Below are 20,103 nucleotides of genomic sequence, written 5' to 3' on the forward strand. Positions count from 1 at the left end.
TCTAAGTCTTTTTACATTCTCTCAGAATTATTTTGTAGTTTTTAGTGTACACAGGTCTTAAGCATCTTTTGTCAGATTTATCTCTAAGTATTTTGTTTATTTCTACTATTGTGGATGATATTTAACTCAATTTCTAACTGTTCATTGCTATTCTATAGAGGTAAAATTAAACTTTGCATATTAATTTTGTGTATATGTAGCAACTTGCCAAAGTACATATTAGTTCCAGTAGCTGTTTTGTAGATTCTAGATGATTCCCTTCAAATAAAAGAGAGTTTTAATTCTTCCTTTCCAATCTAGATGCCTATTATTTCTTTCCTTGTCTTTTTGTACCATCCGTAGGCAGCATCCAGTATAAATTTTGAATGGACGTGGTGAGAGGAGACATTCTTGCCTGGTTCCTGACTTTGATGGAAAGCATTCAGTCTTTTACCATTAGGTGTGATGTTAGCTATATAGACTTTTCAAAAATAACCATCAAACTGAAAAAGTTCTCTTTACCACTACCTTTTCACTATTTGATTATCACAGTATGGCATGTTTTCTTCATGTTCCCTGTCCTTGCTATTTGTTGAGCTTGTGGGTTTATTATTTTTATAAAATTTAGAATTTTTTAGTTATTACTTCTTCAAATATTTTTTTGTTCCAACCTCTCTCTCCTCTTTTTTATGGACTCCAATTACATACATATTAGGTACCTGAAGTCACCCCACGGTGATCTTTTTTTCAAACTCTCATTCCTGTTTCAAGTTCACTAATCTTTTTTATTGCGATATCTGATTTGTGATTAATCTTCCAGTGTATTTTTCAGCTCATGAATTATAGTGTTATTTCTACCAGTCTTATTTGGGGTGCTTTTATGTCTCTCCTTAATCTTTAGAACGTATATAGTTATCATAACTGTTTTAATGTTTTGTCCACTAATTCTAACATCTCCTTCAGATCTGGGTTGGCTTCAGTTGAGTCACCTCCACTTTATGCAACATGTATTCCCAGTTTTTGCGGCCCTGGTCATTTTTTATTGGATTCTGAACATTATGATGTAACCTAACTGGGCGATGATAATTTCATATTACTACAGATATTCTTGAACTGTGTTCTGGGGCTCAGCTAAGGTACTTGGAAAAAAGTTTGATCCTTTCGGTCTTGCTTTAAAAAACTGTGTTAGGCCTGCAGCCGTGCTCTCTGTCGAGGTCACTGTTCCTACTGATGCAGGGCCCTTCTGTGGATTCTCCCAGTGCCTTGTGTCCTGAGGGTCTCCCGCCGGGCTGATGGGGCCAGGCAGTGCGAGCACTGGGCACTGTGAACTCTGATCCTTTTGGGAGGTGCGCTCACCCTGACCTTCAGTAGTTTCCTCACATGCATGAGCTTGTCAGTCCGCAGCTGAGTACTCGAGAGTGACCCTCTGCTGGCGTAGAACCTCTCTGTGAAGCTCTCTGCCCTCGGGCACTCTGTCCTGCAACCCTGAGTGGCTTTAGTCTCCAGGGACCTACAGATCTGTCCCCACAGCCCAGGAACTCGGGGGGCTCCCCGGGTTCCTGCCGCCCTGCGCTGTGGCCGGGAACTCTCCCCAGGCAGCAGTCCGGCCATCAGAGGACTCGCCCGGCCCCTTGCCCATCACTCAGAGGTCATTCTCCATCATTACCCGAGGAGCAGTGTCTTAAAAACTGTGATTTCGTGTATTTTGGCCAGTTTTTAGTTGTTTCAGGCAGGACAGTAAATCCAGTTTCTGTTACTCAGTTTTTGCCAGAATAGAGTTCCCTTGCACAGAGTTTTGTTTTGCTTGTTTTTACATTCCATTCATCAGCATCATGTCCCTCAATCAAATCCATGTCATACGACCTTCTTCGAACGATTCGGGTTCCCCTCAGTCCCTTCTTCTGGGAGATTTCCCACCGTCTCTCCCACACACTGAGTTAGGGTGCTTTCCTCTCCCCTAGCCCGTCACCACCTCTTGGAGGCCCAGGCTGCTTTGGTGGCTTTCAGCACCTGGGCGAGTGCCTGAGCCATTGGAGGGCCCAACCTCTGTGCAGAGACTAAATCAGCACTGAAAACGCAAGACCCAGCCAGCTACGGACTGGGTCCCTTTGTGGTCTGTGGGAGAAGAATGCATTTTCCACAGAGACAATATGAAAATCAGGAGAAGCCCGGTGGCCTAGTGCTAAGATAAACATCCTCCCTCTTCTCCCAAGATTTTCTTTGCATGAGCTGATGGGCAAGGGCATGTTGCTTTGTCCAAGGGTGGAAAGGAGAAGTAAAAGAGTTGGGCATTACCCCTGCCCCCATCCTGGGCTCAGGGTGGGTTCTGGGCCTCTGGGACTAAGGAGTCGGCAGGACAGAGCTGAAGGAGCTGTGTCATGACACGCGCCTCGAGACGCTGGCCACACAGCGCTGGTGAGGGACCAGGCTGACAGTGTTGGCCGCGAAGCGAGCCCGGCTGACTGGCCTCCTCTGTTTCAGGTTCCCCTTCTTCAGGTGAGGGCAGCAGGAGCAGCACAGGCGAGCTCCATCAGCGGCACCCATCAGGCAGCAGGAGGCGGCCAGGCTCCTGCTGGGGCCAGGCCAGGACAACGGAGCCAACAGCTCTCCAGGGAGCCGTGGTGGATGCTGCCGTAGTTTGCAGGAAGAAAAATGCTGCTTTGTTTGCATATGTGGACAGTGTGCAAGTCTCCTCAGACAGTCTGGATTGTTTAACTGGCTTTCAATGAACAGCTGTACCCACCTCAGCCTCCTGAGCTCAGGGGAGGGGTGCGAGGGAAGGTAGAGCCGTATTCCTGAAGAAAGCAGTGAGGCTCCATGTCCGTCACAAACACACCGCCTGCTTCCTCTGGGCTCACTGTCACTGTCCCCCCGACTTCAGTGCTCTTAGTGATGGTGGGGCCTTTTCCGCATCAGACCTTAGAATTTCCCAAGCACCAGGACCACCCACAACCCGCACCAGCAGCCCCTAGGACCACCCGCACCCAGGCATGCGTGAATGATCTCTCTTACCTGGACACTTTCCCTTCTCTCTGGAGTATCAGGTTCCTGTGACTCGAGTGTTTGCTGGGAATCCAGGCTGCTATTCCTGCAATAAGTATCTGAGAGAGAGAGAGAGAGAGAGAGAGAGAGAGAGAGAGAGAGATTGGTAGGTAGGTAGGTATAAGGACAGAAAACAGATGATAAATATCTGCAGAGCCACAGGAAATTGGAGACGGCATAGTAGTGTTTCTAAACTGCAGCATGTCTGGAGAATTGTATTGCAGAGGCCAGCACCATGAGGTGGGAAGAACAGGCTCTTCACAGCCGACCCCAACTCTCACCTCTCTGTGCCCTCAAGGATGTCAGTGATGAGCCTGGTCTGGCACCAGGAGGCCTTCAGCCTCTGCCAGTTACTGAGCTATGTGATCCTTCCAGAGAAGCCACCAACCGCCCCCCCTCACCGCCACCCCACTTTGAAGTTCATAACACTGATTATCAACTTCCTGGATGGCAGGCTTTCAAATGATTTTAAGATAGACCATGGCCCAGCTGGCTTGGCTCAGTGGTTGAGCATTGACCTATGAACCAGGAGGTCACAGTTCGATTCCCGGTCAGGGCACATGCCTGGGTTGTGGGCTTGATCCCCAGTGGGGAGCATGCAGGAAGCAGCCGATCAATGATTCTTTCTCATCCTTGATGTTTCTATCGCTCTCTCCCTCTCCCTTCCTTTCTGAAATCAATATATATATATATATATATATATATAATTTTTTTTTTTACAGACTGTGGAAAAGACCACAATTAGCTGTATCTGAACGCCAAAGATTAGCACCAGGGCTGCTTGTCCTCTGACAATACTGCGAGCATGCAGTCTGACAGGCTCTCTTCACTTTTCTACTTTCGAAGCAAGAAGAACTGGAACTCAGCATTATTGCTGTAATAGGCTCTGGAAAGTCAATAATCAGGGCAATTTCATGTATTTAACCGTCACTAAAATTATAGTAGAAAACATTTTCCCCCATCTTCTCAAAAAAGCCCTCTTCTTCTCTTTCTCCTTTTTTTCCTTTCCCTCCCTCTTCCCTCCCTCCCTCCCTCCCTTCCTTCCTTCCTACTTTCCTGTGTCTTTCTTCCTGCCTTTCTTCCTGTTGGTCTTTCTTCCCTCCCCACCCCTTTCCCCTCCCTCTCCCCCTCTTTAACTCTATCTCTCCCTCCACTCCCCTTTTTTCTCTCCCCCTCTCTCCTATCTCCCACTCCCATGCCTCCTCTCTGGCTCACCCTGTGCCTACCCTGCTGGGAATTCTCAGCCATGACATCTGCTCTCAGCCTGTGGGCCTTGGCTCAGAGCAGCGCTAGGACACTGCCCAGGGGCTGGCCGGGCCTGGAATGCTGCCACAGATGCAGAAGGGACCCGGCCCTGCTGAAGGCCCCAGAGACACCGTAGCCAGCGTGGGCCTGCTGCTCTGTCTTCTTGTTTCTAACCTTCCCAACCACCACATCAGACACTGTGCAGCCAGAGGCAGCCCAGATCCTCTCTGCTTCCTCCTCTCCCACTGTTTCCTTCCAGCACCAGCCAGGGCAACTGCCCCTTCCGATGCCTCCCAACCCCAAGTCCCCAGTCACTCACACCCTATACCTGCTTCTGGCAGAGATGTAGGTGAATAAAGCAGAATCAAATTCTAAGAGGAAAATCCCATGCCCTGGGGGTGTAAGGAGCGCATACAAGGAGATATACATCATGTTGCAGGGGCAGTGAGAGAGAACTGCATCCCACATAATAAGCAGCTCCTTTGGGGGGAAAAATGAGAGAGAAGTGAGGACTTAGGATCCCTCTTCTGACATAGATGCTTTGGGGAGAATAAAACATAGAATGATTCCAGTTCCTGCATACATCCTGCTTCCTGCGAAACTTTCCAGATAGTCTACATGGAGTTTACAGCATTCTCATGGCAACAAGAGCAGCATAACAAGCATATGGGAAAGTGTGAGAATTTCTACGTGTCTGCTTCCATGTAACAACCACCCAAATGAAATCTAAAACATTCCAGGGCCAGAAACTCCCCCACCCACAATCCTCCTGTCCAGCTAATCTACCTCTTAGAGGGAGCTGCTATTCTGAGTCCTATCATTGATTTCTTTTGCTCAGCAGCAAACTTTTTTGTTGTTAATCCTCACTCGAGGATATTTTTTTCCATTGATTTTTTTAAAGAGAAAGTGGAAGAGAGGGAAGTGGAGAGGGAGAAAGAGAAAGATCAATGTGAGACACATCAGTTGGTTGCCTCCCGCATGCACCCTGACTGGGGCTGGTGACCAAACCTGCAACCCAGGTATGTGCCCTTGACCAGGAATCAAACCCATGACTCTTCGGTTCCTGGGCCAATGCTTTAACCACCGAGCAACACTGGCCAAGGTGCAAACTTTTTGAATTTAAACAAAAAAACATATAGATAACTCTCTATTCTTAAGCTGCACTTTATTTTTTTAAATCTTTTCCTATTTTAAGTTTTAAATTTGAAGAACTACATAAAAACACAACTGAAAGAAAACCAGACTTTCACTGTGCATACATTTCTTTTATAATTAGGACAAAATTACTAAGAAGTTAGAAATCGTGAAGAATGGATTAGATTTGCAGTGAACTAATAATCCCAGTGACTGCCCTGCTTCACGAGACAATTACCAACTACAACAACTAATTGTCTTGACTGAACCGTCCTGGGGTGTTGCAGGTTATTATTAAGCAGCTACCACGCTCGTCCCCAGAGGTAGCTGCATTTCAGAATGGGGTGAGGTGATGCTTTATCTCTCTTTCCTGTGTCTCTGGGGGTTTGTGAGGTTGAGTTACTTAATTTTCACAGTGTGCCCTGAGATCCTCAGATGTGACACACAACTAAAAACACACTCGGCCTGCAAATTTAATTGTTATTTTATTGCTTATATCACCTGTGCAGCTTAGAAGTCATGCACTAGCGCTTTATCCTAGTGAGAGTGGAGGCACAATTTGCTGGGACTTTCTAAGTGAGACTGCTCATCTGAAGTGGGTTCACCACAAAGCTAATGAGGTTGGAGGTTCAGGCCCCTCCCTAGATTGGCCCCTCCCGAGGCGCAGCTACTCCTGCATTCATAATTTTTCATTCTTTTTCTTTAAGAGGGCTCCCAAAATTGTACAGACTTTGGGTCCCACAAAACCTGGTTCCGTCCTGCTCTTTACTAATAGGACTAATAGATAGGGAAAGCCATAATACATTTTAAAAGGCATTAGGAAAAAAAAAGTATACAATCTGGGGCTTTTTTGCATTTATTTTAAATATCAATAAAAAGATTTATTAGTGCAATAAAATAAGCTAATTATAAAAACATAAATATGGAAGAACAGGTAGTAAACAAAATTTTAAGAAATAAGAACAAAGAGTGGGCCAAATGTCCTAATGAATATTAGGACATTATAAAGCCATATTATTAGAAGTTTTATTGGAGTAGAAGTAGAACAAAATGAAATCTAGAAAAGAGCCGGACAATTACGAGATGTTGATATATGTTAAAGGTGGCATTTTGGATTGGTGGGAAAATAATAAACTACACAATCAACAGTACTAAACATATGAGAAAAAGTTAATTTGAGCCCCTATTTCATACAATACACAGAAATATTTTGCAGATAAATTAACAGCCTAAATATTTTTAAATAGTTTGAAATTACAAGAAAAAAATAAGAGAATATCTCTATAACCTTGGGGTGGAAAATTTCTTCCTTAAATCCAAAAGGCAGCCCTGGCTGGTGTGGCTCAGTTGTTTGAGCATCATCCCATGCACTGAAAGGTTGCTGGTTTGATTCCCAGTTAGGGCACATACACAGGTTGTGGGTTCAATCCCCAGTTGGGTTGCATGCAGGAGGCAACTGATTGCTGTTTCTCTCTTTCTCTCCCTCTCTCTCTAAAACAAACAAACAAACAAAACCAATAAAAACATATTTTTTAAAAAATGCAAAAGGCAGAAGTCATAAAACTATTGATCTATCTGACCACATCAAATCTAAGAGTTCTGTCAAAAGTTCCTAAAAATGTTTTTTGTTGTTGTTAAAGTAGAGATACAGAGGGGGAGGGCTCAGCAAAGGAGTAATGGCTTCCTACCACCACTCTGTCTGGGAGAAGGCTGCCCCTCCAGCTCTTGACCTGCAGCCAGACAGTTCAGTTCCTCCTCGTGTGTCCCTGGCACCTTTCGAGGTTCTGCCCCAACACGGGAGCTCACAGCCAGGGAGTCCTTTACCAGGGCCAGACTGGAAATAAAACTAAACTGAGGAACATTTATTCGGAATTCCCAACAGAGGTCCAGCTGAGGAGGAGACTTATATCAAGGAAGGACAGAAAACACCTGGAGACTAGGAGGAAGGGCAAGGTAGTGAGAGGGGTGACCCAGCTTCCACAGGCAGCAGGCCGAGAGTACAGAGGGATCTCTGGGATAGGGGAAGGTGTTTCCCCTGAGTAGATTGTGGACCAGAGCCCAGGCCGGGCTCCACAGGCTGGAGTACCAGAGCCGAGACCAGCGGCCCACGTAACACCCAATGTGCAAGGTGGCAGGGTTTCTGGGCATCAGGGAGTCCAGAGTCAGCTGGAGATTAAAGCCTCAGGGTTTTTTGTTTGTTTGTTTTGTGTGTGTGTGTGTGTGTGTGTGTGTGTGTGTGTTTTAAAAAATAAACACAGAGCAGAGGATTTCTGTTTGTAGCTACTCACCCAGCAGACTGTATTACTAATGCAATTAAGATTCAAAAAGAATGTCTAATTATAAAAGTAAATTTCTATTTTCAAAATATTACAAAATAGTCATTTTTGTTTAGTATTTTAATACTGTGAATGATTTCATAAAAGATACAAATGAATTTAAGCTGCTCAGTTTTAAGAAAAGGAAAGAGAAAAGATTAGAGGTTCAAGTTAAATTACTCTTCCAACTAAAGTTCAGTGGAGAACAATGAGGTGTAGGCACTCAATTGGGTACCAAAAGTAAATAATGAATAAGATGTACTTACTTTAAGACTCTCACAACTGATTAGGGTCTGCAGGCATACACACACACACACACACACACACACACACACAAAACTATCACACTGAATGTTTGTTTATTCATTTAAAAATTTATATTTCACACCAACTCTGTTAGACAATAAAATTCTAGATATTGGGGATTCAGGAATGAAAAAGACTACCTTGCACAACCCAATCAAGTTAGTTAGTAAATGAATGAGAAAATACTAAGTTCTGATAGATGGCATGTAGAATATAAGACCTTAGGACAGTAGTTCTCAACCTTCCTAATGCCGCGACCCTTTAATACAGTTTCTCATGTTGTGGTGACTCCCAATTTCATTGTTACAAATTGAACATAATTAAAGCATAGTGATTAATCACAAAAACAATATGTAATTATATATGTGTTTTCCGATGGTCTTAGGCGACCCCTGTGAAAGGGTCGTTCGACCCCCAAAGGGGTCGCGACCCAAAGGTTGAGAACCGCTGCCTTAGGAGCTGCTTTTGGCTGAGTAGTCAGAGGAGTCCAGGCACATAAGCTGATACCTAAAGGATAAGTAGTAGCCTCAAGACAATAAAAGAGAATAGAAACAATGAACACAAATGACTCTTTCAAGGAGTTTTGCTGAAGAGTGAACATGTTATTTCTTGACATTTACCTTCCTTGATTAGCCTCTGGCCATTTGGTCTCCTTCCTAATTGTGTTAGTTTCCAGTGGCTTCTGTAACAAATTACCATGCACTTGTTGGCTTAAAAAAACAGAAATATATTCCCTCATAGCTCTGGAATCCAGAAAGCCAAAATCAGCATCCTGGGCAGAAATCAAGGGGCCAGCAGGGCCATGCTCCTTCCAGAGGCACTAGGAGAAAACTGGTTCCTGCCTCTTCAAGCTTATGGTGGTTCATGGTGGCTGCTAGCATTCCTTGCCATGTGGCCACATCACTCCAATCTCAGCCTCTATGCTCACATGGCACCTCTTCTGTATTATCTCCCTCGATCTCTCTCTCATAAAACACTTGTGACAGCATTTCAGGCCCCTCGGATAATCTAGGATAATCTCTTCATCTCAAAAGCCTTAATCACACCTACAAAGAGCCTTCTGAAAGGAAGGGAACATTTATAGGTTCCAAGGATCAGGAAGTGGACATCTTTTGGTGGGTCATGTTTCAGTCTACCTCTATTGGCACCTGTTGCTAAGTGCTGTGTGTTCAAATGCTTATTAGGAAAGTTAATTCAACTCGCCTGAATCAGAAATCAGAGCACCTCCACTAAACAAGTCATTCACTCTTAATATTCCCATCTCACAAAATAGGCCACCACCTAATCGGTTTCTGAAGACATCTTTGATATTTCCTTTCTACAACGTTCCTTTTTTCCCATGTGCGGTAAAACATCAAGTTCCATTAATTCTCCCAAATATCTCCCAGATTCTTCCATAACTGTTCTGGTTCAGTCCCTCTTTATCTTTTCCTGGACACTCTAGTGGCCCTTGGAAAGTCTTCCTGTGATTTGAAAGTCAACTGTGTATCCATTTATAATGAAAGATTCCCAATGGTTCATCATCAGGTATGTTGTGACGAAATATAATCTAAACTCTTTTGTAAGGTATGTAAGGCCTTGATTGCCTCCCTTCAATCTCCTGTTCTGCTTCATCTCCTGTCACTCCCTCACTTCATGCTCTAGCAATAATGAACTTACATTTCTTCCCAACAAGCCATGGTCTCTAATATCACTTTATTTTGTGAATTTTGTTCCTTTTGCCAAGGAAATCTTCCTGGCCCTAGCGGATTTGGCTCAGTGGATAGAACATCAGCCTGCAGATCGAAAGGTCCTGGGTTCGATTCCGGTCAAGGGCATGTACCTCGGTTGCAGGTTCCTCCCTGGCCTGGGCCCTGACTGTATGTGCAGGAGGCAACCAATTGATGTGTTTCTCCCACATCGATATTTCTCTGTCTTTCCCTCTTTTTTCCACTCTCCCTAAATATCAATGGAAAAATAACCTCCAGTGAGGATTAAGATATATTTCACACCTACAAAGAGCCTTCTATATATATAAAATAAAATCTTCTGCTTATTCACTTAGAAAACTCAAATTTGTTTTGAAGTTTTGACTCAAAAGCTTTCTTTTCTGATACTCTCAAGATGACTTAGATTTTCTTCTGCTATGGAACCACCACAACTTTTTAACCTTTAAAATAATTCTCTTATTATAAATTCACTTGTCTTAGATGTTTATCCTGCCATTGGACAGTACTAGACAGAGCATGTACTAGACTGGGCTCCTAAAACTATGGGATGCACTTAGCATTTGCTGATTGACCAAATGAACAGCAAAGGGTTGATAATGAAGTCCTCAATGATACAAAAAACACTAGACAGGCTGTGAAAGGAGGACAAAGGGCTTTGTTCATATTTTTCAAGGAAACGCCTCCCACCTGGAGTGCAGTGCAGACTGTAAGCCATACAGTATGATGAACCTGAGCGTAGTGCACTGGTAATTCCCAGATCATTGTCTTGAGATATGACTATAGGTTTTAGCATCCTCCAGGCTAACTTAGAATTTGTGTCTCCTTATGACAGGAGATGAAGGCCATGATAAAAATCATTAGAATCTTTTTTTGTGAACATGGGTTGCAATGATGTTGATTTTTCACCCTCCCGTATTCAGGCCCTTTTCCATGTAGTATCCTCTCACTCTGATTCTGGGCTCAGCCATGTGACCTGCTTTAGATTGGTGATATGAGTTACTTTAAAGCCTATCCCTCAAGAGGCCTTTTGTGTTTCCATTCAGCCTCTTACACTCTGTCACCCTGAGAACATGCCCAATCTAGTCTGCTAAAGGGAAAAGCACATGAAGCAGAACCAAGGCCTTCCTAGATCAGCCAATACACAGCCAACCCAAAGACCCATGAGAAGACACTGTCAAGATCAGCAGAGCTTCCTGGCTAACCCCACCTGCATGAGAAAAATATGCTTATTTTCGTATGTCACTGTGGTTTGTACTTGTTTATTAGCAGCATTATTGTAGCAATGAATTATTGATGATGTAAATCATAAAATATAATGAACTGATTAAATCCTGAAGCTAGTTCTTTGAAAATAGAAATTAAACAGACTATGGTGATATTTTTTTTAAAGACACAAATAAGTAACACCAGAAATGAAACATAGAAACATAAGGAAAACATATAAAGTAAGATGGTAGCTATAAGAATATAAAAAGCAAACAGACCAAATACTCTAATTAAAAGATAATAGTTGTCACACTAAATTGAAAACAACAACCCATTCTATGCTGTTTACAAGAGACATATCTAAAATGCAAGGAAGGATAAAAAATAAAAGAATCAAAGAAAGATATGACATACAAACATGAATCAAAAAAAGCAAGTGTGGCCATGTTAAAATCAGAAAAAGTAGACTTTAAAGCACAAGCGATCACTAGAGATAAAGAACACTTCATAATTGATGTTTAAAAGTTCAAGGAAGATTTATAATGATTTAAAAATTATGCACCTAATAACAAAGACACAAAATATATAATGAAAAAAGGATAGGCCACGAGGTAAAAATCAATATATCCATAACCACATTTTCTTTACCTATTTGGGATGTTTTAGTAATTTTTTTATTACGAGGTTTTAGTGCTTGCATTGAAGTCAGATAACCTACTCTGTATGATTTTAATCCTTTAAAGTTTGTTAAGCATGTGGTCAATTTTGTAAATGTTCCTTCCTTGAGTCCATGAAATGAGTATATATCCTATTACAGGGCTCTATATGAATCAGTTATACTTGTTAACGTTGTCAAACATTTTATCTTTATTGACTTCATTACTGGTTTGATTAATTCATCTATATATATAAGAGCCTAATATACAGTGTTCCCTTGGGAGTTTGACCTACCGGGAGTTTGATCGATTGCTATGAAGTGTGCTGACCACCAGGAGGCGACACGGAATGAAGGGAGGCCCCGGCCAGCAGCTGGCAGCCAGGAGAGGAAGGCCCTAGCCAAAAGCCAGCAGCTGCTAGGGCTCCTATTCGTGCATGAATTTCATGCACTGGGCCTCTAGTAAGAGATATGTTAAAATGAAAGGTAATATGACAACTACGTGCAGTTTGTCATTCTGGACCAAGTCATTCTGCTATGAAGCACATTATTGGCACAAATGGGGAAACTTGAACAAGGTCTGTGGATTGCGAGTTAGACGGTAGTAACATATTCAAGTGAATTCTTTGATTTCGATGGATGTTTGAAGGTTGTAAAGGACAATGATCCTCTGTAGGAAACACTAAAGAAAGTATTCATTGATGACTCAGCATAAACGGTGGCAACTAATTTTCAAATGGATTAGGGGGAAAAAAAGTACCTGCAACTTTTCTATGAATTTAAGATTGTTTTCACATTTTAAAAAGAGAAAGTAAATTTTTAAAAAGTATTGCCTTGATGTCCCTTCTGTGACAGCCAATTTTGTCATTTTAAATGATTACCCCCTAGTACTCTTCATAGCACAAGTTTCTTAGGTAGTTTTACTTGTACTTCAATTTATTTTGCATGGACTTTTTCCACATAAGATTTATTGTAACCATGTCCCCTCACTATTGGTAACCTTTTTAAAGGCTACTGCACATCTGTCTAGTGGACACTTAGAAATTCAGCAATGCTTCTCTTGTGAGAAATTTTGGGTTTTTTAGTTTATTTATTTGGATATTTTTTGCTTGTTCATTTATAGCGTTATAATTATGCTTAATGAATAGTCTTAAATATATATATTTTTACAGATTTAATATTATTTTCTCAGATTTGCCTCAGTTGAGGTAAAAGAATATGAACATCTAATGGGTTCTGATAATCATTTCCAAATTGTATTCCAGAGTGTTGAATTAGTCAACTTTCATAGCAGCCAGAAACTCTGAGTTAGGAATCTCCTGGCCCAGAATAAACTATCTTAGTTACAACACATATTTATAACTTAGTAGGCAGAAAAGGTGAGCAAAAGATCTTGGGTTTTAATGTGCAGTTCAGTTTTAGGGAAGTTGAATATTTCTCCGAATTTATTATAAATAAATATATTTTTGTGTAGTTAATTTTGTGCAAAAATATGTGTGTTTATGTGTGTACATATATATCTATACTAATAAAAGGGTAATATGCTAATTAGACCAGACATCCTTCTGGATGTCCTTCTAGACCAGGGGTGGGCAAACTTTTTGACTCGAGGGCAACAATGGGTTCTTAAACTGGACCAGAGGGCCAGAACAAAACAAAGCATGGATGGAGTGTTTGTGTGAACTAATATAAATTCAAAGTAAACATCATTACATAAAAGGGTACGGTCTTTTTTTTTTTTTTTTTAGTTTTATTGATTTCAAACAGGCCGGATCCGGCCCGAGGGCCGTAGTTTGCCCACGGCTGTTCTAGACAAAGCCAGAGTGGTGGGGGCTGAGGCAGAGGCAGTTAGGGATCAGGCCAGCAGGGGAGAGCAGTTAGGAGCAATCAGGCAGGCAGAGTGGTTAGAGGTGATCAGGCAGGCAGGCAGGTGAGCGGTTAGGAGCCAGCGGTCCCGGATTGCAAGAGAGATGTCCGACTGCCGGTTTAGGCCAGAAACCAGCAGTCGGACATCCCCCAAGGGGTCCCAGATTGGAGAGGGTGCAGACTGGGCTGAGGGACACCCCTGACCCCGTGCATGAATTTCATGCACCGGGTCTCTAGTATTTTCAATAACTGCTAGGCCCAAGATAGAGCTGCTCCTCTTGGAGTGCCACATCAGCAAATGGAAACAGATCTAACCTTTGTGTTCCTGTAAATGTGCCTCTTGACCAAGAAATGCAGCATATCCAGTCATCCAATCCCCAAACAGCAAACCGACTCTGGGCTTTATGCTTATTTCCTTATTCTTTCTCACCCAAACAAGGTTGATTGTGTGGCTCCAGCTAATCGGATCTTTTCTATTTTTCTCTTCCTTGTTCTTTATTCTGTAACCCCTAAAAGCTTCCAGCCTCTGCCTCATTCTGCAATTCTCCAAAAGGAGTCTATCCACTTTATGAAGTATTAAATAAAGCTAGTTTACATCACCTATATTGTCTTCTTTAATCATTTTTACCAGTATGTATGCATGTGTGTGTGTGCATATATATTTATATATATATACTAGAGGCCCGGTGCACAAAAATTTGTGCACTCAGGGGGGAAGGGGGGGGTCCCTCAGCCCGGTCTGTGCCCTCTCGAAGTCTGGGACCCCTCAGGAGATAACGACCTGCTGGCTTAGGCCTGCTCTTGGGTGGCAGAGGGCAGGCCCAATCCCTAGGTGCAGCCCCTGGTCAGGCTCAGAGCAGGGCCGATTGGGGAGTTGGGGCGCCGCCCCGTCATGCACAGAGCAGGGCGGATTGGGAGGTTGTGATGCCACCCTCAGTCATGCTCAGGGTAGGGCTGATTGGGGGGTTGGGGCACCGCCCCCTGTCACACTTAAGGCAGGGTCGATGGGGAGGTTGTGGTGCCACCCCCTGTCACGCACAGAGCAGGGCCAATCAGGAGGTTGGGGCGCTGCCCCCTGTCACTCACAGGGCAGGGCCAATCAGGGGGTTGGGGCACTGCCCCCCCTCGCCCCCCCGCCCCCCCTCCGTCACGCACAGAGCAGGGCCCATCAGGGGGTTGGGGAGCTCCTCCCTGTCACGCACAGAGTAGGGCCAATAGGGGAGTTGGGGCACCGCCCCCTGTCACACACAGAGCAGGGCAGATCAGGGGGTTTGGGCGCCTGTCACACTCAGGGCAGGGCCGATGGGGAGGTTATGGCTCTACCCTGTCACACACAGAGCAGGGCCCGTGGAGGGGGGGGGGGCGGGTTTGGGCGCCGCACCCTGTCACACACAGAGCAGGGCCTGTGGGGGGGGGGGCGGGTGTTGGGGCGCCGCACCCGGTCACACACAGAGCAGGGCCGATCAGGAGGTTGGGGCTCCACCCCCTGTCACACACAGAGCCGCAGGGCGATCAGGGGGTTTGGGCGCTGCCCCCTGTCACGCTGATCTGGTGCCAGGAGGCCTCACTGCTCCGCTGATCCCGGTGCTGGGAGGCATATTACCCTTTTACTATATAGGATAGGGGCCTGGGGGCCGGCTGGTTTTCCCTGAAGGGTGTCCTGGATCAGGGTGGGGGTCCCCACTGGGGTGCCTGGCCAGCCTGGATGAGGGGCTGAGGGCTGTTTGCATCTGGTCACACACCCTTCAGGGTGGGGGTCCCCACTGGGGTGCCTGGTCAGTCTGGGTGAGGGGCTGAGGGCTGCTTTCAGGCTGGCGGTTTTGACTGCTTTCAGGCTGGCGGGAAGCTCCCAACCACTCCTTTTTTTCTTTCTTCTGGGCCAGCTTTAGCTCTGGCTCTAGCTCTGAGGCTTCCACTGCTGGTTTGTTTGCTGTTCTATAATCGAAACAATGTATAACTTCAGCTCTGAGATCCCAGCCCGCTATATTTGTTAGAATGTTTCAAACTGCCAGCTCAGAGGCCTGCAAGTGAGGCGGGGAACGTTGCAGTCTGCAGTCACTGGAGCAAGGAAGCCTCCCTGCTCGCTTCAGTGCATGGCTGCCGGCCGCCATCTTGGCTGACAGTTAATTTGCATAAGGATACGCTGATTAGCCAATGGGAAGGGTAGCGGTCGTACGCCAATTACCATGTTTCTCTTTTATTAGTGTAGATACCTACACACTGAAAAATAGGGAATCTGAACATATATTAATAACCTTGAATGGAAATGGAATGTCGCCAAAGAGGAACCTGAAGAGCCAGCTTCCAAGGTGACTGCTCCAAGTTTTGCACTGAACTAACCTGTGCTCTCCTGAAAGTGTGCAGACACCAACAGCCAGAGGACTCTGCAGTGTAGAAAGGGTTGCAATCCAGCAGCAAAATAAATGGCTTCATGTTGGGCTTAGAATTAATACATTTTCCTTTGTTGGCTGCCATGTGCAAAGACTATGATTCTTAGTAATTGCTTCCTTAGTTGCTTTGCTCAGATTAAATTAGGTAGATCCGTGATATTTTAAGAGTCTCACAAACACTGTGTAAACAGACACAGAACTCACAGTGACCCCAATGCAATGGGTGCAGCCCACAGACAGCCAATTTCATCACAGGGACATTCAGAGTATTCACTCACAAGCAATTGATTTTCAACAGAAAAGTCAGTAGGATCAAGCAGCCTGTTGGGATGAAAATCCCCTGAATCACCTCTATCACCATGTTTTCTAGTAACTAACTCCTGACACCATATAGTGTAATGGCCAAATTACTATAATTATCCAGCAACACAAGTGGCATATCAACATTATTTTAAACATGGATTTTTTTTGCATAATCTTTCATTATCATCATTTAGCCTACCATTTGGAAACAGAAAACAACAACAAACTGTGATCTCCAACCAGAAGAAGAGAGGTCACCAAAGAGAATTAATAAAAGGGCTATTTACATGTGAATATACTAAGTGAGATGTGTTTTACAGTTAAATACACTCTTGAAATTCATTAAATGCCTTCTCCCCTGCTTCATAAATGTGGGCAAAAGAGACATTGCCTACTGAGAAAATAATCCCAGCACATAATGATCATAACGAATATAAATAAAGCCACTTTCCTTTCAAAGACCTCAAGGCTCTATGTAAAAATGCATTTGCATTTCTACCATTGTGAAATGAATGTCAGGTGATTAGCACAGCCTAGCCAGAGGCCATTCCCAGTGCTTAGGAGGAGAGTCAGAATGCGTTTTCTAGTCATCTTGCTCTCTGCAAAATAACAAATTCTTAAGTGGGTGCCTTAAGAATCATTTGGTGCTGCTGTTTTAATATTTTGAAGTTTTCCCCCTCTTTATACCTGACCCATGGTCCCCTCCACCTAGACGGGTGGTTCTCAACCTTCTGGCCCTTTAAATACAGTTCCTCATGTTGTGACCCAACCATAAAATTATTTTCGTTGCTACTTCATAACTGTAATGTTGCTACTGTTATGAATCGTAATGTAAACATCTGATATGCAGGATGGTCTTAGGCGACCCCTGTGAAAGGGTCATTTGACCACCAAAGAGGTCGACACCCACAGGTTGAGAACCGCTGACCTAGACCCTCCCGGTCCTCTGGCCCTCTCCACGTTATTTTCTGTGTCCAGGGGCTATGCATATATGTTCTTTGGCTATTCTCTTCACCTTCTTTCTTCCCGTCCAGGCCTCTCACCTCCCCTCTGACATCTGTTAGCCTACACCAGGTGTCCATGATTCTAGTTCTACTTTGTTTGTCACTTCATTTTTTTTTGCCATGGAAGCATTTACTGTCAACCTTGGAGAGAAACACATTAGTCTGAGCATGGATCTGGTATTACTTGTTTGTCAACATCTCCAGCAAAGCATTAGTTAATTCTAGAATATCAAAGTTGACAAGAGTAGCTAAAGTTTTGGAAGAATGAAATTTTGTCACCTTTCTATACTAAAAAGATATTTAGTGGTTAAAAAAAAGACAAAATTTGAATTGTAACAGAGCATGTATGAGCATTAAGTAGAGTGGACTCTGTTACCAATGTGATAGGCATTTAGACAGACATGAGCAGAGCAAGGACGATGGGTCAAGTACAGAAGGTCATCAGGGTGGAAAGCCCCATGTGCCTAGGAAGGGACAAAATTGGGAAAACAAGGACCTCGCCCCCAAGGTAACCTTTCCTCCCTTAGCCTATCACTGGTCATGAGGTTTGGAACTCCTTACCTTTCTTCCCCAAAGATAGCATCTAGTCCTCAGTTGTGTTTCAGCTCCAGGCCCAGAAAAGCAGCAAAACCAGACAAACCATGCCATGGCTGCCTCAGGACCAGCTGCATTGAGTAATGACACCCTCCCCTGACGCTGACCAATCAGTGGAGACAACTACCCTGAAAGGACACACCTGGAAAGCTGATGGATATTCTATTGAGATCTTCCCCTGATCCCTCCTCTAAGATTCCCATCTGCAAGAGAGAGAGATAAATACCTTCAAGGCAAGGGACCCAGCTCTCTCCAGGGGGGCAAGCCCATGCCATTCCCTCCCCACCTTTCCCCTTCTAAGGGACCCCATGAGACTTGCAACCAGGGGAGCAATGGGCAGTGGCAGCTCTTCCTAGGCTAACCCCCTGAACCTGTCTCCAAGGCCCCCTTTTCTCTGACTTCCCAGTGAACTGAAGCAGCCCAGCCTAGGCCCGCGGTTGGCAAACTGCAACTTGCGAGTCACATGCGGCTCTTTGGCCCCTTGAGTGTGGCTCTTCCTAAGCCTTAGGAGTACCCTAATTAAGTTAATAACAATGTACCTACCTATATAGTTTAAGTTTAAAAAATTTGGCTCTCAAAAGAAATTTCAATCATTGTACTGTTGATATTTGGCTCTGTTGACTAATGAGTTTGCCGACCACTGGCCTAGGCTCTCCTGTTGCTTCTTCTCTGTTGAGCCCTCCCTTGTTTCACTGTCCTGTGTGCATTTGCTGCGGCCAATAAATTTTTGCTTGCTCTGCTGCACTTTGTCTCTTGACTGAAATCCTTCCTTCAAGAAGATAAGAACCGGGGTCTTGGTGTCTCACAGGTACCACCACCACCTGCATTACTGCCATAGCCTGCAGACGTGGCCACAGGGCTCCAGACAACCATTGACACAGGATCCTAGGTGTTTATGGGCTAAATTATGTCCCCACAAAATTCATGTTTAAGTCCTACCCCCAGCACCTCAGAATGTGTCTATATTTGGAGATAGCGCTTTTAAAGAGATAATGAAAGTAAAATGAAGTCATATGGTGGCCTTTAAGCCAATATGACTGTATCCCTGTAACAAGAGGAGATTAGGACATGGACAGGGACAGAGGGAAGACCACACGAAGACACAGGGAGAGAGCAGTCATCTAGAAGCCACGGAGAGAGGCCTCAGAAGAAACTAACCCTGCCAACACACTGATCTCAGACTTCTAGCTTTCAGAACTGTGAGAAAATAAATTTCTGTTGTTTAAGCTCCCCAGTCTGTGGTACTCTGTTATGTCAGCCTGAACAATGTAATACAGAGTCCTAGTGGGGCACTAGTTAAATAACTACAGAACATACTGGATATTAAAATAGATATTCTGAGATACATAATGCAAATATTTTGGCAGAAACACTGCTATTCTCTGTAGACGAGTGCTTCACCCACATTTGAAATCCACAAAGAAATCTAGAAGGCAACCGGGCATATACAACAGAACCTTGGGAAGATGGACTAAAAGACCCGTCTTCTATTTTATTGAGACACAATAAATGGTTTGATTTAGCCATTGTTTCTTAGATCTGGCACATGGAGAGTGATTCCAGATGTTTCCTACCCCTACAGAGGAGAGAATGTGAGGTCAGAAGCAAATGTAAGTTTGATGAAAATTAAGATACAAAGAAACATTTCATGATAAAAAGTGATTTTTTTTAAATTTAAAAGGCAGCATGGCTATGTTTTATGTAGATTTGTTATAAAAATTATATTTTGAAGGATCTTCTAAATGTATAGTAAGCAGCACTTTCCCTAGGTGAGTTGGTTATATTCGTGAGGGGCTATATTGGTTATTCTTTTGAAAGCTCACCATTCTGTTACATAAAATTACATTTCTCCCTGCCAATGGCACATTACGTTCCACAGAGACCCTGTATGCTAGGCCCCAGTGGTATGTTGAGATTCACAGATCTGAACCTTGCAGGCCTCATTTAAAACAGATCCCGGCTCCCCAGGTCATACATGACAAACAAAAGTTTTGCTTCTTGCTTCTTTTTTTTTTTTTTAAGTAGAAAATGTGGCAATGCCAATACAGCTGTGGAAACACACAGGCTGTGACCTATTTTGCCTTATGCATTATCAAGAAAATTGCTAGCTCAATTCTGATTCCAAAGTCTTTATTGTGCGATACAGTGAACAAGACACAGCTTGATTTGCAAAGGCTGGGCAGAGCCAGTGGTGGGGCCAACTGGAAAAAAAAATTATTTTGAGCCATTTTATTGTCACTGAAGGAATATATTCCTAAACTGCCAGGCATATGGACTATGTTGATATGTGTTCACTAAGTATTCAGAGACTCTTAGCATCTGTGTTTCTTTATGAATTCTTCCAATATTCAGAGA

The 20,103-nt window shown here is 43.8% G+C and overlaps 1 protein-coding gene across 4 annotated transcripts in view; it reads right to left on the minus strand.

The window, feature by feature from the left end:
- Positions 1-20,103, minus strand: part of CFAP61 (cilia and flagella associated protein 61) — a 244,904-nt gene that overhangs the window by 177,914 nt on the left and 46,887 nt on the right. For all 4 annotated transcript variants that reach the window (XM_070419827.1, XM_070419826.1, XM_070419830.1 and 1 more), the window contains one exon: positions 2,992-3,080. In XM_070419827.1, coding sequence (XP_070275928.1) covers positions 2,992-3,080 — 89 coding nt within the window. The remainder of the gene's footprint in view (positions 1-2,991; positions 3,081-20,103) is intronic.

Source organism: Myotis yumanensis, unplaced genomic scaffold (assembly GCF_028538775.1).
Source record: "Myotis yumanensis isolate MYYU_CA2020_CCGP unplaced genomic scaffold, mMyoYum1.0.hap1 SCAF_7, whole genome shotgun sequence".
Classification (NCBI taxonomy): domain Eukaryota; kingdom Metazoa; phylum Chordata; class Mammalia; order Chiroptera; family Vespertilionidae; genus Myotis; species Myotis yumanensis.